At 39.4% G+C, this 22,516-nt stretch overlaps 1 protein-coding gene across 6 annotated transcripts in view; it reads right to left on the bottom strand.

Annotated features, from left to right (window-relative positions):
- ASAP1 (ArfGAP with SH3 domain, ankyrin repeat and PH domain 1) overlaps window positions 1-22,516 on the bottom strand; it is a 483,861-nt gene that overhangs the window by 2,705 nt on the left and 458,640 nt on the right. For 5 of the 6 annotated variants that reach the window (XM_072603062.1, XM_072603061.1, XM_072603063.1 and 2 more), the window contains 5 exons: window positions 21,549-21,719; window positions 15,688-15,757; window positions 13,575-13,633; window positions 5,549-6,048; window positions 3,486-3,608 (listed from right to left, as the gene is read on the bottom strand). In XM_072603062.1, coding sequence (XP_072459163.1) covers window positions 3,486-3,608; window positions 5,549-6,048; window positions 13,575-13,633; window positions 15,688-15,757; window positions 21,549-21,719 — 923 coding nt within the window. The remainder of the gene's footprint in view (window positions 1-3,485; window positions 3,609-5,548; window positions 6,049-13,574; window positions 13,634-15,687; window positions 15,758-21,548; window positions 21,720-22,516) is intronic. The other variant, XM_072603066.1, reaches the window with a different exon arrangement.

The raw sequence follows: 22,516 nt of genomic DNA, 5'->3' as shown, positions 1-22,516 counted from the left end.
CAGGGATCCTTAACCTACAGTCTATGAATTTATTTTAAAAATATTTTGATTTGGATAGAGAACTGGTCCTGCAGTCAGGAGGACTTGAGTTCAAATATGGCCTCAGGCACTTAGTATTTGTGTGACCCTGGACAAATCACTTAACCCCTGTCTCCAAAAAGCAAAAATAAATAAAATACTTTAATAATGACTGCATTACAATATCATTAATAATGACTGCATTACAATATCATTTATTTCTTTTGTGATTTATGCATTTTATGACTTTAAAAATATTATTCTGAAGAAGGCTTCACCAGACTGCCAAGTGAGGGGGAAAAAAGGTTAAAAAATCCCGACTTAGTTTTAGTCTATACACAAAAAAAATCCTTATCATAAAATATTTGAAGACCTACAGGAAAGGGGAGCACATTGCCTCTCACACAGCCCACTCCATTTTTGGACACTTTAACTGTTAGAAGACTAAGTTGGCTTCTTGCCAGCTGATATCCACTGCTACTGGTTTTGTTCTTTAGGGTCATTGAGACCAAGGTGAACCCTTCTTCCACATGCTTAGCGCAGTGAGAAGTTAAATGACTTATCTAAGGTCACAAAGAGGTAGCACTTGAACCTTGGTCTTTCTAACTACAAAGCTAGCCATCTATCCACTGCATCACTCCGTAGGTGTATAAAAATTAAAGACTAGAGTCCAAGATCTAGGAGGCCTCAGGGTTTCATGGACTCTATCCTCCTCACTTTACGGTGAAAGAGAAAATGAGGACCCGACAAATAAAGTGATCTAAAAAAAAAAAATCAACCATCAAACTGGTATTTATTTAACAGCATAAAATTTTACAAAATCATTTACATGAGATATCTCATGTGAGTCTTTCACCATCTCTGTGAGGTCAGGACTACAGATATTATTATTATCATCTCCATTTTACAGGTAAGAAAACTGAGTCCCAGAGAGGTTAAGTAATTTGCTCATGATCATACAGCTAGTAAGCGTCTGAGGTGTGATATGAACCTAAGCCTTCCTGACTTCCAGCCATTACATCCAGTAAGCCCAAGATGACACATAAAGTCAGTCTTCCAGACTGAGCTAGAACCTAGGTCTCTTGATTCCCAGCCCAGTGCTTCTTCCTCCTACCCTGTGTTCCACAATGGCTTATGGAAGTTTCAACATATGCTGTGTAAACCACCAGTTCAAGGCTTTGTGCCATTACTTTCTTAGGGATCTAGTTAATGCAAAGAGAAAAGCATTCAGCAACCTGAAAAGCAGAAGGGTGGAGGAAGAGGAAATATGGGAGTTCGCTTAAAATAGGACATCTATCCTACATGACTCCATATAGGGCGATGGGTTAAACACAGAGACAGATTCATTTTGGGATGCTTCTGAAGGCTGCTTACCTATCTCGCAGCGTTGTTGTAAGGAAAATGGATTAAAAATCATACTGTCTCACATGTATATAGTGTTTTCAAGTCCACAAAGTGCTTTATGCAGATTAATCTTATTTGAACCTCACTAGCCTTTTCTATCCCCTTTTAACAGATGAGTAAACTGAGGGCTAGAGAGACAAAATGACTCATCCAGGGTCAAGCGCTGGAGGCAAGATCTGAAGCCAGGTTTCCTTGATCTCTGTCTATCATGCACAATGAAGGCATCCATCAGCTTGGCATTCTTGGACCACTGACATTCATAGCCTTGGCACCAGCTATGAACTCAACCCTACTGGGCTTCAGCTTTCTCACTTGTAAAATGGGAATAATAACATGTCTGGCCTCAGACACTTCCTGGCAATGTGACTATGGGCGAGCCTTTTAACCTCTGCCTCAGTTTCCTTAACTATAAAAATGAGGATAATAAGAGGGTTGTTGTGAAGATCAAATGAGATCTTTTAAAAGCACTTAGCATGGTTACTGGCACAGAGTAGATGTTTAATAATGTTTGTTTCCTTCCCCCTCAAAGTCTGCAAAACCCTTCTAAAGCACTCCTCTTAGATAAAGTATTTTAGGTCTCACTATACAGATGAGAAAACTCAGGCTTAGAGATGAGAAGTGACTTAGTTGGGCCTCAAAACCAAGTATCCTAGTTCCAAGTTCACTGTTCCTTAACCTGCACTTTCACTCAACTCAGCTGTAAGAAAACTGCTTTGTAAAATATGAGGCGCTGTGTGAAATATAAGCTGCTACTTTTATTCCTCATACTCATTTGGCTTATACATAGAAAGTCTGATAAAAATGAACTTGGAAACAAACGGCACTTAACAGAAATGGTTGGATAGGTTCTCCTGAGAACCTGATTTTACATCCTCATCCCACATTATCTTCTAAGGACCCTCCGCTAGAGGCACCAGTTTCATGACTTGCAGAAAAGTCATTGATTACCCACCCCAGTCCCTTGTGACCTAGCCTGTTCCTCTTTGCAGAGGAGGAAACCATAAACACTCAATTCTGTTAAAAAAGAGGAAGACCACCTAAGACAATGAGAGGGCCTTGTCCATAAATATCAGTAAATGGTCCTTCCACAAGAGGTTTTTTAAAAAAAGAGACCAAGTTTGTTCTCATGGAACATTTTTTTGGTAGCACTTTAAGCTGCCGACCACCGTCTTTCCTCAGGGGGTTTCTGAGGCATTGCTCTCTGGTTTCTTTTCCTGCTTGCCTCACTGCACCTTGTCTGTCTCCTTTGGGGGATCATCATTTGCAGCCCACTCCCTCACTGTGGGCTGAGTTCTGGGTCCTCTTCTCTTCCCTATCTATATCCACCTCTCCCAGTGACCTCATTAGTTCCTATCAGTTCAATCAATCAACAAGCATTTATTAAGCACTTCCTATGTGCTAAGCGTTGTGCTAAATGCTGGAGATACAAAAACAGTCCCTATACTCAAGGAGTTTACATACTACTGGGGAAGATGACATGCCTAGCATGTAGCTTTACATGGATGTACTTACTGATTAAAGAATTACCAAGCAGTACCAAAGAAATATGTGGTTTCCTGTACAGGCAACACATGCATACACAACTGTGGATCACCCTGGACAGAAAGTGTTGGAGTGGTGGGAGGTTCTTACCGAGGAGCAAGAGGCTGTCCTGTCTCACCTATGATGAGCAACGAACTGCCTTTTTTGACCATGTTCATAGGAAACAGAACTTGGCACCACAGAAATTCTGCTAGGCAGGCACGCAATTAGACTGCTCAGGAACACAAGGCTCTTCTTCTACAGGAGTGGAAACCTGCCTCTGAGACCTCTTTCAGGCTTCAGACACTATAGTATGGGTAACTGCTATTCTGTGTTTAGCAAATAATCTATCTCATTTACTCCCTACAAATTAAAAGCTGGGTGTTTAATAGGATTCACATGACTTCCCAAATGGTACTCTATGAAATGAACGATGCAACACCAGGAAGTGACAGCAAAACAGGTGTCCAGAGGAAATGACTCAGTGATACAGAAACAAGACCATAGCCTTTAACAGTGCCAGGGGACACAGGGACACTTACCCACCACTCGTGGTCTTCTTCACCAGTGACAACAATCACTTCTCCTTCTATGAATGTGAGCTCATCATCATTATCAGCCTGACAGTCATAAATGGTCTTCACTCTCCTCACTTTGTTCTTCCCCTTAAATAAATAAAATGGACTTTTAGCTGGAAGAGCCAGATAAAAAGAGAAACGGAATGTGGTGGTCTATTATCAGTGAACTTGACTCACTGCCTTTTTTCATTCTTGTGAGAAAGTAAACATTGTGGGGGCAGAATCTGGCTTCCCCAAAGATACAAAAAACCAAGATAAGCCTGGTTTTGGTGCTGCCACCCCCACCAGTATGCCCAGAAACATTAGCTTGTTGAAATTACAGAACCATCTAAAAATGCTTCAGGAAAGGACGATGTCGACAGAAATGGGCAACTTCTGCATATTTAACATCAAGCGTTAACGGCTTCAGGAGTCTCGAGAAAATTGTCTTTACCAGGAAGAAACAGACTAGCTTAAAACGAGGAAAAGGAAGCAGCTTGCATGTACTTCATCACTAAGATCTGGAAGGGTTTACTGTGCTTTGCTTCATTTTTAGAGTTTTCCATTTCTGATCAACTCTGACTTGGGTTTTTTCTGGGTAGGGTTTCTGTCCTCCTATGCAAACAGAAACAAGGAAATAGAGAAATCTAAATATGGTCCCAGCTCATTGGCCAACACAATTTGTGGAAAATGAAACCAAGAAAGGAGTTGTGTCTTTATACCAACTAGCAGGATACAACTAAGATGGTAAATTAATAAATAATGATAATGATGGTAATCACAATACAGTAATAATAAATAATATATTGTTTTAAGGCTCGTGCTTTGCGAACATTTCATCTTGTCTCCACAACAGCTCTGGGTGGTAGATGCTATAATTATGACCATTTTACAGATGAGGAAACTGAGGCTGAGAGGTTAAGTGACTTGCCCAGGATCACAGAGCTAGTAAAGTCTCTGAAAATGGATCTGACCTCAGGTCTTCCTGATTCTAGGTTCAGAGCTCCACCCACTATGCCATCTGACATCTTACATCCTCCATTATAATGAGAGCACGTCTGGTATCCAAAACCGGTCACACTGCCTTGCCTCCCGACTCATTTCTTTCTTTCACGGAAGGGTCTCACTCTCTTGCTTTGTACAGAACTGAAATGTGACCATAAGCTCTCAATTATATCTGCATCTTGATACTTCTTTGTCTTTCAACACAGAAGCATAGATTCTTAAGAGACAGGAAGGACCTTAGAGATTATAGTCACCAAATTTTAGAGCTGGGAAGGATCTTCTTTTGTGAGGCAATGTGGTACAGCACATGGAATGCTGCCCTTAGAGTTAGGAATGCCTGAGCTCAGATTCGGCTTCAGACATTTAATAGCTGTGTGACCTTGGGGAAAAACACTTAATCTCTCTGGTTTCATGGCCCTGGTTTCCTCATATCTAAAATGAACGAGTTGAACTCTCTGACTTCTCACGTCTTTTTTAGATCTAAAACTTTAATTCTGTGATCCCATGTCCTCAGAATCTAGTTAGTTCAACACATACCTGAACATTTCCATACCTGACAAGTGGTCCTCAAGCTACAGCTTGAAAACCTCTAGTGAAGGACAGCCCACTCCTTAACCCCCTCCCCCCAAACCACCTCTTCTACTTCTGGATAGTTTTAATTGTTAGAAAGGTTTTCTTTACATCAAATCTAAATTTGTCTTTTTACAGTTTTTACCATAGCACCCCCTTTTGCCCTCTAAGGGCAAGGAGAACAAGTCTAATTTCTATTTCCTATCTAAACTTTCTCCTCTCTTGTGACAAATTAAATCTCTTTTTTTTTCTTCAAATACTTGAAAACAGCTACCAGGTCTTTCTCATGTTCACTACCACCAGTTCTTTTAGCCAATCCTCACGGAACATAATTGGGAGAGGCCATTTAGCCTCATCTACATCAAGCAAAAACTCGCAACATCCCCTAATGAATGGCCAGCTAACTTGGATATGTGATTTTGTGGTTCTGTCCTTACTCCCAACTTTATACCCAGTTTTGGTGATTTACTCACTGTATTAATTTTTCTGGGAAGAGGCACCGGTGTCTCTGGCAGCGTGGGTGTTAGGTCATTTGAATCCTCTGATGCTTGCTTTTGAAGAGTCTCTCGAGACTGGACATTTGGAGAGAGATCTGTAGCATGGAGCTTCTGATTTACCTCTGGATGGGTCTTCGGTGAGCTTTCTCCAGCTTGGGATTTAGCCAGCAAGTCTCCTAATTGTGGCTTTGGGGGCAGGTCTTTTATTTGGGGTTTTGGAGGTAAGTCTGAGAGTTGTGGCTTGGGTGGCAAATCTCCAAGTTGAGGCTTTGGAGGCAGTTCCCCTGGTTTAGGGGGCAAATCTCCAATCTGAGGTTTAGGGCCTAATTCTGCAGGCTGAGGTTTGGGAGGCAGGTCTCCAGGCTGTGGCTTCTGTGGGAGCTCCAGTGGCTGGGGTGATTTCTGAAAGATTTCTGGGGGGACATTGGATTTATCTATGGAAAGATGATGGCTGGTTTCGATTTTCCTTAGTGCCACTAATCAAAGCAAACAACAACAACAAAAGGGAATTGGTCTTAACATTATATCACACAGGGAAACCCTAATTTCTACCTACCACATTTATCTTCAAAGGCACACAACACTTTAAATAGCATTTCTCTACAGTGAACAATTGGTATTGGGGCATCCCCAAAGGGAAATGAATCTACAAACCCTGACTGAAGGTGTGTTTCTGAAAAGATAAAACCCCCGAAGCTTGACAGGTATCCAGTTGGCAATTCAAATGACTTTATAAAGAGTTTAGGTAAGAACAAGATGTCCAAACTATCTACACATTTAATGGCTACAATTGAAAACGTGTATTTCTTGACTGAATGGTTAGGAGATGAGCCTGTAAGTTGAGAGACAAGGAAAAAAAACCAAAGAAACAATTCTATTTCAAATAGCTAACTTGTTAAGATTTTACTCAATTTGAGATTCTTACTTTTCCTCTTATGCTTAAGTTATCTGATAAGAGGATTGGGAATAGCACACTTTGCATGGCTGTACTTGAACATATTTCATGGGTATCTTTGCACACCTCTCATGACATGGGAGAAAGCTTTCAGTTCCTTGATGAGAACATAGTGTCAATTTTACTAAGTTAAACTGAGAGATGTGCCTGGACAGTATCCTTGAATAATTAAGATTGAGAGGTTCTCAATATGAAACGAAATTATGTTTATAGGAAATCATGGCACAATGAAGACTAAGCATAACTGTCACTCTCTATAGGAGGCAGTAATACTTTAAAGTGTGACATAACACTACTCAACAAATATATTGCATGTGCATTTTTAAAAGAAAGAAGTTCTCTTAGTCATTCATCAGTAAGAACACCTTCCTGAGTTCAAAGTTGGTCTCAGACACTATCTGTGTGACTCTACACAAGTCACAATCCTGTTTGCCTCAGTTTCCTCATCTGTAAATTGGGCTGGAGAAGGAAATGGCAACCACTCCAGTATCATTGCCAAGAAAACCCCAAAAGGGGTCATGAAAAGTTGGACACCACTGAAAAACAACTGAACAACAAGCTGTTCTAGTTTTGCTCTCATAAGGGTCATTAACCTATCATGTAGAAGGTGATATAGAAGAGGTATAGCTAGTTTGTCTTTTCCCTAGATACTTTTAAAAAAATTAAATAAAAAAAACTAAAATCAGGTTTTGTCTTCCTCCCACCTCTACCCAATCAGAAAAAGAAAAATAAAATCTTGTAACAAATTGCATAATCAAGCCATACAAATTCTCTCACTGGACATGTCCAAAACATATCTCAAGTCCACCACCTTTCATCACTAATCTGGAATCATGGGTGGTCAGCCATTCACTGATCAGAGTTCTTAAGACTTTCAAAGTTGTTTTTTTTTTAAAGTATTTCTGTAAATTCTATACATTATTCTGGAAGCTGGGTGGCATAATGGATAGAACGCAGAACCTGGAGTTAGAAGACTGAGTTTAAACTTTGGCCTGATTAGCCTGTGCGACCCTAGGCAATTCATTTAACCTTGTCTGCCTCATTTTCCTCCTTTGTAAAATGATCTGAAAAGGAAATGGCAAACCACTTCAGTATCTCTGCCAAGAAAACTTCAAAAAGGGTCATGAAAAGTTGGACACCAATGGAAAACAAATTGTTCTATTTTTGCTCACTTCATTCTCTTTTAGTTTATACAAGTTTTTGCATTTTTCTCTAAACCCATTTCTTATGGCCACAATAGTATTTATTACATTACATTTATATGCTATACTTTCTTCAGTCATTCACTAATAGATGGGCACCAGTTCTTTAGTTTCCAGTTCTTTGCTACCAAGAAAGGACTGCTATAAGTATTTTTTGTACATGTGTATGGAGAAACCTCTGAGAAGTCCTGGTTGGGGAATCAGGGAAGATAGGAAAGGGAATGAGATCTTTGACTTTGTTCTTGAACTGAATCTGTAACTACTTAACCACCAGGTGCTACTTCTGGGTAGGTAAGCACCTGAGTCAAGTACTTCTCTGTGATTCCTATACTGGTTCTCTTTTCATTCTCCTCATTTGCAAAGTCACCACATGCATATTATCCTAGTCATTTGTTACAAAGAGTCTATAGAGGGAAGGTGGAGAGAGGAAAAAAAAATAAGACTTTTAAAAAATTGGTAAAATAAAAGAAAACTTTAAAAAAATGAATAGAAGAAAGGCCATCAAAGTCAAATAGGCAGGACAACTCTGAAAGCTACAGGTCGACCTTATGATACACTTAAAAAGAAAACCAAGCTGTATATAATAGACTTGCAGTTTTATATACAATCCTTCTAATTATATTTGGTGCTTGATAAGTTCAAAATAAAAATAAAGATTATCTAAAAAATTAAACATAGGTAGGAATTCAGCAGATAAAGAGGGAGAAGAAATAGCAAGGTTAAGAAAAAATAAAGTTTCTCCTAAAATGGAAGATGAAAGAATGACATTTCTGTTCCTCTGAGATTTCTTTGTGTCCTTGCTCTTCTTAAGGACTGAATTCTGAGTCTAATTCAATTCAATTACCTAGGATTTAGAAGCCTAAACAATGATAAAAAATAACTGTTTACATGTCTGTCATCACTTTCAGATCTACAAAGTAATTTTCTCACAGCAATCCTGGGAGGCAGGTGGTATCAACCAGTATTCCCATTTCACAAATGAGAAAGCTCTGGTTCAGATGGTGAAGTTACTTGCTCCAGGACCAGAATGAGAGCTGTCATTTATACAGCATTTTGAAGTTTAACAAGTGATGTCCATTACATCACTTGAGCCTCATGACAACCCTGAGAGGTAAGTACTGTGGGTATCCTTATCTCCATTTTACAGATGAAACAGGCTCAAAGAGATTAAATAATTTACCTGCCCAGCATCACACAGGTAAGAAGAAATTTCAGTATTCTTTCTATGATACACTGTTATTTTCAGGAACACTAACTGGGTTAAAAGAATCTACCTCATCTCTCTTTCTCTTTTTATCTGTCTGTATCATCTATCTGTTTATCTAAAATTTCTGGCATCAAGGAACTTTCTTCAATCTTTTAAAACAAAATTTACCTAATAAAATACTAGTAATATCTTCCTGCCTTATTCCATGTTTCTGATGTTTGTAACTCTTCACCATCTGTCTGAATAAATACTCTCTTATGTATGTCTATCTAAAGGATATTGTTAGATTTGGGAAACTGAAGCCAGCAGCCTGGCCTAAGAGGTTCCAGGCGTTGTATTAGCTGTATTTATTTACACTTTAGGAAAACTTTATTAAGATAAGGATCATAAAATCATTCGCTAGCTGCACCTAGATCCCCAGCAGCAGAAATTCATGTCTTCTGAAAGTCAAAGAATGAAGATAAGCAACACACACAAAGTGACTCCCCACACCTCTTTCCCCTGCTCAAAGGGGCTAGGTCTGCAAGAGTTCACTTTTGTCACCAGGGCTCTTCTGGCTTCCTGATGGCCCCACTGAAAAGTGCTTTCTATAGAATCAGTTAAATTACAAGAGGCCTATCTTTTGAAGAACCAGGGCCAGTAAAACAAATGACGTGTTAGAATGGGATTACAAGATACTGCTGCAGAAAAGCACAAAGCAGCTACAACCTCATGATTGTAGGGAACTCTTGGTAAGAGGCAGTCTTTCAGCTCGCAGATCAGCATCTTCAAAGATAGTTCAGTTCAACACACTGGAGCGAGCTATGCTAGGTGCTGGAACTACCAAGACTAAAAACATCATTTTTATGTCCTCAAGGAGATTACACTCTCCTGGGAATACTCAACATGTAAAGAGATAATTTGCTCCTTAGAAGGAAAGCTATGGCAAATCTGGACAGCATACAGATAAGTCATTTTGCTGCCAAAGGTCCAAATGGTCAAAACTATGGCTTTTCCAGTGGTAATATATGGCTGTGAGAGTGGGACTTAACCTGAGCACTGCAAAATTGATTCTTTCCAACTGTGGTGCTGAAGAAGACTTCAGAGAGTCCCTTGGGCAGCAAGGAAATCAAATCAGTCAATACTTAAAAAAATTAATTCTGACTATTCATTGAAAGGACAAATAATGAAGTTGAAGCTTACATACTTTGGCCAGATAATGAGAAGAGAGGACTTTTTGGAAAAGTTTTTGATGCTGGAAAATACTAAAGGCAAAAGAAGAAGGGGATGGCAGAAGATGAGATGGATAGAAAGTGTCACAGAGGTAAAAAACATGAGCTTGGACAGATTTCAGGAGATAGTAGAGGATGTGGATGTGCTATGGTCTATGGGATCACAAAGAGTCAGACACAACTGAACAAAGGGAATAAGTAGATGCAAAGTCAAAACTGTGATTTCACAAAATATAGCGCTCGAGCCACAGATAATCACAAAATGTGTTATTGACACGAGGCCAATAAGAGTTTAACTGATTTGTCCAATGTCACTTAGCAAGTTAGTGTCAGAGTCTGGATCTGAACCTGGGTTTTTCTTGATTCCAAGCCCAGAATTGTACGGGTATAGCATGTTGCCTATTGTAAAGCATAATTTAGAAAAGAAAAATCATGTTATTAACTTTACAAAAGCTCATCTGAAGTAAGGATTTAGTTTTCTCTCTAAAAATGAACCAAAAGGATATTAAAATCAGGTGTGCGCAGTGGTGATGTGGGGGGTAGAAGAAGGAGGGAAATTGGGCAAGTGATCAAAGCACACAAAAACTTCAGGTGTACCTGTATCTAGAACTGAATCTGTAGTTCTAGGGCTAGGTCACAGGGACTGTGAGTTCTAAAGCTCTTTTTGCTTTTACCCTCTGCCTCAGTAATAGCTCATAGATTTCTACTGCCCACAGTATAGTCTAGAAGCTTGCCATCTATTACCTCTTTATTACTTAAAGATCTTTGATTCTATCTGTGTGGGTGGATCCTTTGACAAGTGGCTGAGACATTCATCACTTGGATCACCTTCTGCTGATAAGCTTGATCTGAAGAGATTCTGGCTGAGATGGACCTGGCATTATATTCTGGTAGAAGCCTTCATACCATGACCACAGATCATGGGGAAGGGACCTTTGAGATCACTTTGTTCAATCCTCTTATTCTATACATGTAGAAACTGGAGCCTAATGAGGTTAAGTGTCTTGGTTTCTATTCTACTTTCCATAAGAAAGTGACAGAACTAATAATTAAAGAAATGCAAATTAACTTTGTGATTCATGGAACAGACAAAAATTGAAACCATAAGCAAGACATTCATGAGTGAAAACTTTTCTGCTTCTCTGTAAGGGCAACTTTTTGGATAAAGGTAAACATCTAGATAAAGATGGGAGGGCTAGTGCAGTCTCTTAGGAAGAACACCAAACTTGGTTTGGCTCTAACACTTGTATGACCCTGAGCAAGTTACTTAATCTGTCAAGAGAAGGTATTTAAACCTCTTTGAGCTTGTTTACCCATGTACAAAATGCACACATTAATGCCTATACTACCTACCTATATCTCACATGGTAAGTATAAAGAAAGCCTTTTACAAGACCTAAAAGCATTATATAAATGTGAGCTATTGCTTTCATCATTCATCATCATCACGGGGCAAACAGCTCCTTTCATTTCCCCTGAGACAGAGTCAATAGCACTGGCACCTCGTTTGTGCTTTCCTTTTTCAATTCCTTCCTCCCCACACTGCTGAAGTCAGGGTCCACCTGGCTTCTAAATACACCACAGTTTGTCAGAATGTTCTAAAAGAGAAAGACCAGCACTCCTACATCACCACTTTCAAAAATGAGACTGGAACGTTACTCTTTCAAATGAAGAGTTTGCTCGGTAAGTATAAGACAATTTGGTAAAGGAGTCGAGGGCCCTTAGTTCAACATAGAGATGGCATTTTACACAGCACTTTCTTCTTTTGTTGGGACAATATGTGCACTTATTACACATGTACTCCCCTGGGTAACGTTGCCTTGTAAGAAATTTAAATATGGCTATCAAAATGAAGGTCTTAATATAAATAAATTAATTAAAATAAATATCTTAATAGCAAACCCAAGCAGTTGAGAAAGGGACCAAAATTCAACCGTGAGGGATGATTTGTGTGTGGTGCTAAAACTTTAAAAAAAAAACCCCAACATTATTCTCTTCCTTCTAACTGCCCTATCTTTCTGTCTGCTGATTTCCTACTCATTCATTAAGGTCAAAAGCTACCTCCTCTACCGCCTTTTGAGAATGCTGGGCCTTGAGTCAGGAAGACTAGAACTCCCTGTGACGCTCACTGCCTATGGGACCATCGGCAAGTCATTTAACACCACAATCCCTACAGTGCCTAACTTGCAGAGCTATTTGTTACTCAAATAGGAAAATGCATGTAAAGTGTTTGCCAACTTTCAAGGGCCACATCAATGTAAGTATTGTTTTTTTAACCTTATGGGGGGAATGAAATTCATCATTCATTCATCTAACAGACATTTATCCAGAGCCTGTGTATAAAACACAGTACTAAATGCAATGGAAGTGATATCCTCATGGAGCTTAGGACGAACGCTCATGTTGGAGTAAGAACAAAAAGCAAGAAGGCAGCTGAGAGACACTGGAGGATTACAGTTACTGCTAAGAACTCGATACCTGACTCGATGTAGGAGGTAAGGTACAAAGAAGGTAGTGCTATGAAAAATAGGTCAAAAAGAAGAGTTGATTTTGAGAAAAAATAACCTACATTCTATTCTGGGCATGCTAAATTCTACCTTACTGTGTGGAAAAAACAGGTAAACAGAACCATGGATGGCAATATTTTAGTAATTGTGCTGGGATGTCAGTCAGACAATAGACATTGATTAAGCACTGACTATGCACCAGCTGCTGTGCTAAATGCTGGGGATATAAACAGGCAGAACCCAGTTCCCTCCTCTCAAGGAGCTCATGACCAAAGAGGGAAGAAAACAAGCAAACAAGTATGTACATACAAGCTAGATGAAAGATAAATAGGAAATAATTAAAAGAGGGAAGGCACCAGAATTAAGTCAGGCTGGGAGAGGCTTCCTGCAGAAGGTAGGATCTTAGTCGGGACGGAAGAGAAGTCAGGGAAGTCAATTGTCAGGGTAGAGAAGGAACAGCGCTGTAGGCATGGTGGACAGTCTGAGAAAATGCCCAGAACCACAAGATGAAGTGTCTTGTTTAAAGAGGATGTGGTGGGGAGTAAGGTGTAAGAAGGATGGAAAGGTAGTGTGAGGCTAGGTTATGAAGGGTTTTGAATGCCCAACACAGAGCATTTTAAATTTGCTCCTGAAGGCAATAGGGAACCTTTGGAGTTTATAGAGAGTGGGTGGTGGGAGGGAGTGAGGATTGACATGATTGGACCTATGCTTTAGGAAAATCACTTTAGTGGCTGAATAGAGGATGGATTGGAGTGGGGAGACTTAAGACAAGCAGATCCATTGGCAGGTAGACCCACCAGCAGGTTATTACAATCATCTAGGTATGAGGTGACAAGGACCTGTATCACAATGGCAGCAATGGCAGAAGCAAGGATGTTCGTACTCGAACTCTATACAGACTTGAAAAAGGCAAGCCTTACCTTTCTGAGGTAGTTTTGGAAGAACTCTTGGGCCGAGGGCAGTCTTTGCAGAGCCGGTACTGATAAATAAATAAGAATCATTATGACCTCAATCAATTAAAATAATAAGTCAAGTTATTATTCAAAGATCTCATAGTGCTTTACAGACTAACCAATTATACCAACGTTTCTACAACAGAAGACAAGCATAAGTTCCTACTTTATATGAATGGGCAATAACAGGAAAGACTGCAAATAAAAAGTAAAGCATCAAATCTGGGATTGTTTCCCAGAGTTGGTCAAAGGAGTTTAATTTTTCTTTCCTTCCCTTCTCCCTCCCCTCCCCTCTGTCTCTTGGCTGAAGCTAAAATCATCAGGGAATACCCTAAAGGCAAAAGTAGGAGATACTATTATAGCATCTCAAACCCACAAACGCAGTAACTAGTATCTAAAGGATCAGGAACCAATGGTTTGGTAACCTCTATTTTACAGGATGGGGGAACTCTCTGGGCAGTCAGTGACAGGGTGACTTACCCAATGCTGTACAGCAAGGCAGCAACAAGAAGGCATTTTGCCCTGAAGTTGGTGCACTGAAACACTACAGACTTTAATTTTTAAAAACACTATAAAACTCTTATTTTTCTTTAATAAAAATGGAATAACCATGTTCCAAAGACCTCCTAGGAGTCTGGCAAAAGTTTTAACACAAGCAAAGAGGATCAGCACTGAAGTATGCCAAAGACCTCTTAAGAATGTTCCATTTAAATAGCCATTTGCAGTTCTTCTCCCCTTGAGATTTCTTTTCTGGTCACCTTAACTGTATGCAAAAAAATCAGGAAAGAGAAAAAAGAAAGGGCAAAAAGAGGGAAAACCTAGTTGCTTATCTTTCTTCAGACAACTCTTCCTTGTCTTTACTTCCTGTCCCACTCTGACCTCATTTCCCCTTCTTCCCCATCATTGACCCCCCAGGTCTTAATCTCTCTTCCCCCCCCCCCCCACCTCCCCAGCTCATTTGAAAATCATACCACACTCTGAGAAGCCATGGAATAAAAGTCTCTGAGATAGAATCATCATGACAGAAGATTAGCAGTAAATAAACACAGGAAAACAGGAGGATTTTCCTTACAACATATATGGAATTTGAACTCATAAAATCCTGTCTGGATTCCTCAGCTAGAAAGTATGCAATATTGATTGATATTGATGTTTTATATGTGCAACATCTTCCCACTGACAAAGCTCTAAAAATAGATCTCTTTCGCGTCTGAAAACCCTTGTGAAGAAGCCCCTAGAAGGCCATGCACTCACAGGGGTCTCGGAGTGAGAGGTCAGTTCTTAGAGGGTGAGCAGGAGGCAAAGATCCTAGAAACTCATGCAACCAAGCTCTGGTTTACAGATCTTCACAATTCCAGTGAGGTCAAACACTGCTCTGGGCAACAGAAACATCTGGCTCATTAAAAGCGACCGTACGCAGGCTGTATCTGAAAGAGCCTATATTGGAATAAGGCAGGAGAATAGGAAATGGGAATTCTGCTATCTACTCTCCATTAAACAATGGTAAATAATCCAAATGAAAACTGGTGTCTCTGTTTCCCCAAGGCTCCTATCTCAAAACATACATTTCTGGCAGCTAACTTCTGAACTAGTTCCCTTTTCTGGGCCTCAAGACGCTGAACTGGATGATCTCTAGAGTATATCCACTTCTACTATTGTATGGTTCTAACAAATACCACCTTCACAGTACCACATAAGTCACAGGGATGGGGAACCTGTGGCCTCAAGGCCACATGTCAGGTTCCCCACCTCTGAAGAAGCCTTTCCAAAGAAAACTTTTGAACAAGGAGTTTCAAATGCTTTGGAAATCTCTCTGGATGTCTTCTGCTCCTGAATTCTGCTCTTTCCCTAACATCCTGAACAACGCAATCAATAAAGACCGTGACTGCAATATCTTAATCTAATCTGAAAGTCTGAAAATGGCGGTAACAAATTTTTTTTTTAATCTACTGGATGGTACCATGAAATCTTTTGGATGCGGTTCCTTTATTTGTCAAATGGTGTTGGCTCTGACATGCTATAAAACTATTAAACAACTGAATGAAAATAGCAAAATACTGATTATCAAAGACCAACTTACCTTGATTGCTGAGACATTCCTTCAAACTTGTTTGTGGTTTTACTGGAAGATGATGGACCCATGTCATTACCTGAGGAGAAAGAAATAGTTGCTGGACTATGGTTAACTAGACTGGACTCCTTCCTCCAAAGAGAGCAGCATTATCAACTGTGTGCAGCCCTTAAACCAAAGCACTTCAGCCAACCTGAGGATCTGCTTCCCTTAACTGGTGCTTCTGAAAAAGATTTCAGCTTCTTTTGGTGCTCCTGACTATAAAAGAGAGCCAAGCTTAGCTGCCGCTGCCACTCAGACCATGCTTATGATTCTGGGCTCCCTCTCCTTGATCAGACTGCACTGGCCTCCCTCCATACCTTTGGCCAGGTCAGTCACCAAGCCTGGAACCGACTTCCTCCTTAAACTCTACTTCACAGAGGCCCACTCTTCAAGATTCAAGTGCCATCTTCTGCAAGAAACTTTTCCTGATTCCCATGGCTGCTACTGTCTCCCCTTCTAAATTTGGTGATATCACTGTCATTTGGTTGTGCCTGATTCTTTCTGACTGTCCATCCGGTGTTTAATTTTTAAAATTTTCCCCATTTATTTATTTTACTTTTAGTTTATGGAATAAAACAAGCACGTTCATAACACAGTATAAGAAAAAAGATGATTGCATATGAAACCGCAAATCTATTATGTACAACGTGCTACTCCTTTTAAATATATGATAAAGTTATGTAAATGTCTTTTTTCTTTTCCCTTCCCTCCCCCCTCCCCACCCCAGATGGCTATCATTAGTCACAACTATGGTAAAGATACTGAAGTGATCTGTCATTTTCTTCTTCACTGGATTAAGGCAAACAGAGGTTAAGTGACTTTCCCAGGGTCACACAGCTGTCTGAAGCCAGATTTGAACTGAGGTCTTCCTGACTCCAGGCCCTGCACTCTAACCATTGAGCCACCTAGCTGCCTCCTTTCTAAATTACCTTATAACTAACCACTTTGTGTGTGTGTGTACATGTATATGTGTGTATGTGTATACACACGTGCATATACACATACATATGTACATATGAAGGAAAGAAATAAGAATTTAATACGCACGTACTATGTACCAGGTACTATGCGAGGTACTTTATAAATATTATCTCATTTGATCCTCATAATGACCCTGCAATGTATGTGCTATTATTATCCTCATTTTACAGATGAGGAAATTGAGGTTGAGGGAGGTTAAGTGATTTGTCCAGGGTCATGCAACCAGTCAGTATTTGAGGCTGTATCTGAACTCAGACTTTCTTGATGCGAGGCCCAGAATTCTATCCACTGTGCCACCTAGCTGCCTCCTTTCTACTCATCCAGCATAAATATAAGTTCATAAATGCATAAACACACAGGTGGATACATATATATCTTTATCTATGCGTTTGTACATTTATAAGCTTTATGCCCTCTATATTTTTATATATACATGTGTCCCCTTCTCCCCCAGTTAGAATGGAAACTCTTTGGGAATAGAGACTATTTCATTCTTTTTATTTCTATTTCCAGTACCAAGGAGGTAGAAAGTGCTTAATAAATACCTGCTAATTGATTGACTGATGTATATATACCCTTAGGGGAGTCTGCAGTTAGAGAATGTGGTACTCTATTTCTTTGCCCTGAGATTTAGGACTGTACTGAACCACTAATATAAGAAATTTCATCTTCAAGCAGAAAATGAGAACGCAAGGATAGGGGGGTTTGGCATATCCAACAGGCGGCTTCCTCAGTGCTTCTCATCCAGATTTAAATGCTATAGCTCAACAACAATCTGTTTTCTAAACTCCAAGGAGGAAAATATTAAGTATTTTGGGGGGATAAAATTGTGTCATTGTTTTATGTGTTACTGCAAGTATTTGAGGCCATAGGAAACATTTTCATCTCTGCTTAAATAATGTATTATGAAATAATAAATTCTATTAAAATAAATAATGTGCTATTTTTTGATACAAAGTGTCTTTCCACTAAAGTTGATGGCTGACATATAGATGGGCAGTCACAGACAAATAAGGAAAAAATACCTCATACTTCCGTATTGACTTCAAGCATTTTCCTTACAACAACCTTGCACGAAGTGCAAGGATTGCTCTCTTTTTAAAGATGAGAAAACTAAGGCTTCCTGAAGTTACGTATGGAACAGCTGGCAAGCAGCAGAGCTAAGACTTGAATCCACTTCCTCTGACTTCAAATCCAGTGTCCAAATCAGCATTTATTTAGTGGCTTGGTTTGACGCACCGGGGATACAAAGGCAAAAACAGCCCCTTCTCTCAAGGAGCTCACAGAGAAAACAACACGCAGACAATCATTTATAAACAAAACATACATATATGATAAACTGGAGTTCATCTAGAAGCAAAGACACTTAAGATTAAGAAGGATTGGGAAAGACTTCTGGTTTACAGCAGCACTTTAGATGGGACTTGAAGGAAGTCAGTCATGGTCTTTGCCCCAAGCTGTTTACAATCTAGTTGTGTTGTCCTCATCTGAATCTCTTCTTACACCCATGCCCAGTTCCCTCCACTTAGCACCTTGGTGGGCTTGGAGTGAGGTGAGGAGGCTTAGAGTTGGGTGACCTGAGGGCTAGGAACTACGTACCTAGGTGGTACAGCGAACAGAGCACTGGATTTGGTTGGTGTCAGGAAGACTTGAATTCAAATCTGTTCTCAGCCACTTACTAGTTATCCCACCCTAGGTAAGATTCCGCTGCTGTCTGCCTCCTCCATAAAGCTGGCATAATGATGGCACCTACCTCCCGGGCTGTTGGGCAGTGTTTGTAAAGTGCTTTGCGAACCTTGAAGTGCTATCTAAATCTATTACTGCTACTGCTGATGTTGTTGTTAATATTGTATCAGCTCTATCAAAGTCAAGAGATTTTGTTCTTTGATCCTGCTGTGAAGATGAAGGATGCTTCTGTAGATCCTGAAATATGGATGCAAGGTCTCTGGATAGCAGGAGACAAGCAAAGTTTCTAGGACTTGTGTGATGACTGATCAAGTTTTTTACAGTCACAAAATTCTAGAATTCTAGCACATAAAGCATTCACCCCCATGATTTCATAACTTAAAAATTTCAGTTGTTTCTAGCACGGTTCCTATTAACTTGTTCTCCTGAGCTTCATTTATTTCCAAAAGAAATGATCAAATGCCTATGCTTTAAAATACTTAAGCATTACAAAAGAGTATTGCCAAATCTTATTTCTGTACACTTAACCAAATGATCTTTGATAATCAAAATCTTGAAGAAACACTGTGCTAGTGGAATAAAGTTAATGAACATGGAAATTCCCTTCCCAAGGGGAAAATTTTCATCAACCAGTGATTGCTAAACAGGTTTTGTAGAAGGACAGAAGAAAAAAAAAATCCAATTGACTCCACCTACTCATACTTGCCAATGATTTCTCTATGACCACTTATGGAACTACCTATAGAGTTCATGTACAAATTCCCAAGGAAACCTAATATGGCTATTAAAAAGGCGGAAGTGGATTCCATTCAATTTTATTTCACCCACCTTCCTTATTTCTCTCCAAAGAGGAGTTTGTAAGACATGCATAGCTCTTTTAATACTCTGGCATTCTGATGAAATTGGAAAAGCCTGTGAAAGGAAACTGGAGAGATTTTCTTTGGAGTGGAAATGGATGGTCAAACAGACCTGCATTTTCTTTCTTTTTTTTTTTTTTCAGACTTGCATTTTCATCCTGGCTCTATCACTATTAGCTGTGTGACTGCCCCACCTGAACTTCAAGTTCATGTTTATATTTCAGATCTGGCTACCACAGACTTCTAGTCTTCACCTATAAACTACTCACTTGAGGAGCGAGGCATTAAGCATTATCTCTGTATTGTTTTTGAAACATAGTTCATGGCTTCCCCTTGAATTTGATTTAAAAACAAAATATAATGAGAATTTTTTTAAAAATCAAGGCATAATTAATGTAGGGCCCAAAGAGTCATAGATAAGGAGACTGAAGGTCAGAGCAGTTAATACCTGCCCAATTGGTACTGGCAGACCAGGCACTAGAATTCCTATCTCCTTATTTTGTAGTTCAGCATTCTTTCCTATCACACAATGCTGTTGCCAAATCCAAATCTTTCTTATACCAATGAATATATTACACTTCAAAAATGGAAGCAAAATAAACTACTGTTCCTATATATATATATATACACACACACATATATATATTTTTATGAAGGCCCAGAGGCATACTTGGTACCTCTTTATCAAAAGGTTTGAACTCGATTTCCCCTAAAACAGAGCACAGAATCCATAAAAGCAAACTATTTTAGGAATGTGCTACTTTAGGGCACCGAAGTCTATAGTAGGAAAAAAATGATTTGGGATTCTTAGCTCAATCTTGCTAGGTAATAATAATAACAATCCATTCGTATATAATGCTTTTTTCAACATGCAGTGTTAAAGATGTCAAATACTGTTAATTCACAGAATCAACCTGTGGCATGGATAGATTTCAGGGGGACCTAATTTGAATGGAAATGAGTTCCCCCCACTAACCTCTAACTTCTTTTCTTCTTCTATGTATTTTATGTTTTCAAAAACATTATTTTTAAAAGAGGTCCACAGACTACACTGATAAGAGACAAAAAGAGTTAAGAACCTCTTCATTACAGTCCCTTCCAGATCTCTTTCTCTCTCTGTCTTCTTTATAAAAGGAATCCTTCACACTTTGAAGGTGTATATGTGTTTGAGAGTGCATACATGCTATTGTATGCTCTGCCTATGGCAGCGGTGGGGAACCTGTGGTTTCAAGGCCACATGTGGCCCTCTAGGTCCTCAAGTGTGGTCCTTTGATAGTTCCGTGAATTTGGATTCAAAGGGCTGCACTTGAGGACCTAGAGGGCCACAATGTGGCCTTGAAGCCACAGGTTCTCCACCCTTGGCCTATATAGCTACATGTACCTATCTATGAATAGTTGTATCAACTCTTTGGTCAAAATGCAGAAAAAAATTTAAAACCATTCACATCTGCTTGAAAGAGATTTGTCTTAATCTCCTCTTGTGCTTACGATACTATTTTCCATTTGTATACATCTCTTGCCTCCCCACTGGATTTTCAATCTTTGCAGCCCCTCGTAATTCTAAGCACACTGCTTCAGCATTCAGGTGATTAATAAATGTTTGCTGGATTGAACTAAAGGGAGTTTTGAAAAAGGGTTATCATGAGAGAAATATGGTCCTAGCTCTCTAACAGATTCCTAAGGTGGAAATGGTTTGCATGACCTCCTCATTATAATAGGTACTGTAGTTCTTTCATTCTCAATGGGTAAGGGAGGAGGTAGGAGGAGGGAGAGAATTTGAAATGAAAATCAAAACAAATACGAGTCACATAACCTTTTCTGTGCCTCAATTTTCTGATTCATAATTTGGAATTATTAATAGGACGTGAACTACTTGTCTCATGGGGTGATGGTGAAGAAAACACTTTGTAAATCATGAAGTACTATGTCTAAGGGAGTACTGGATGCAGCTCACACCAGTTTTCAAAAGCTAATTATTAAATTTGCAGTGTGTTTATACCTTTGACATCAGCAAAGGCTACAAAATCAGGACTTGATTCATATTTTTGTTTTTCGTCCAGACTGAGAAAATGGTGGCAAAAATGTCAACGATGCAGATTAAACTTAATCATGTGTTATAAATTTTCAGAGAACTGGTTGTTAAACATTCACCAGTACGCTACTGGTTATATCTATGAGAACTATTACTACCTGTATAAAAAATATTAGTTGACCTTGATATATTACCCCACTGTACACTGAACACTGGAATCTCACATTAGGCTGTTTTATTAAATAAAAAACAAAAACAAACAAAAAACTTACCCCAAGGAATTGCACCTTTATTCTGGGGACCATGAGGTAATGGGCTTGGAGGATCAGAGAGGGTTCTTTTGTGTCCTGGTGGTGGGGGAGGGGGTCTCTTCTTGGAAAGGGTGGAGCTGCCACTGGGGGGTTGGGTGCCTAGAGGGAGTGTTGAAGGTGGGCCAGTTGGACCTGGGAAAAAAAGAGAAAAGGAAAGAAAAAAAGGGGGGGGAAATAACTCAATCCAGATCTCCCTAACAAAATCAGCTGCTTGAAAATAAGCCAAGGACTCATAAGTCAGAACTTTAAACAAAACAGTAAAGGACAGAAAGCAAAATATCTGGCCAGCAGAAGGTCTATGAGAATTCTTATCAGTCCAACAAACAATGTTTTGTTACAGACTTGTTGCTGCTGCCTTTTAAAAAATAAATGCTGGCAAAAAGTAATTTACAAAGCAATTTTAAAAAAAGAAACAAAACACCAAGTAATCAACAAAGGATGTTAATGGGTTTAAATCATCATTTGGCTGCAACAGAAAAACACATTTCAAATCAGCAATTCCCTGGAAGAGTCATGAGCACTACACACTTGAGGAGCTAAGGGTGCACAGCGCTGCTGGCAAAAATCAATATGGAGAAAAAGCTGAGGGTAGGATGAACCTTCCAAAAAGGCCACAACCACTGAGCTCCAAAGCATCTCTCAGACTCTGAATTATTCTTTTCATTACAATTTGTGTGTGTGTGTGCATGTGTAGGGATTAGCAAAGTTCTCCTGAATTCTTAGACATGACCTTTCTAAATAATGAATTACCTAAAAGTGATCCTGAAAGTTGTGTGATAACCCCCTCCAAAAAAATAGGTTATTTCTCCAATGAAACAGAGTACAGCCTTTTTCCTCCTGCAGACATATACACTGGATTGTTCTAGAAATCACAGACTTTCTTTTGTCCTAAAAGCTGGGACAAATTACATACAGAAAACAAGACACTG

Source organism: Notamacropus eugenii, chromosome 4 (assembly GCF_028372415.1).
Source record: "Notamacropus eugenii isolate mMacEug1 chromosome 4, mMacEug1.pri_v2, whole genome shotgun sequence".
In the NCBI taxonomy this organism is placed as follows: domain Eukaryota; kingdom Metazoa; phylum Chordata; class Mammalia; order Diprotodontia; family Macropodidae; genus Notamacropus; species Notamacropus eugenii.
Note: the sequence above shows the minus strand (reverse complement) of the source record. Positions and strands in the feature narration are given on the sequence as shown.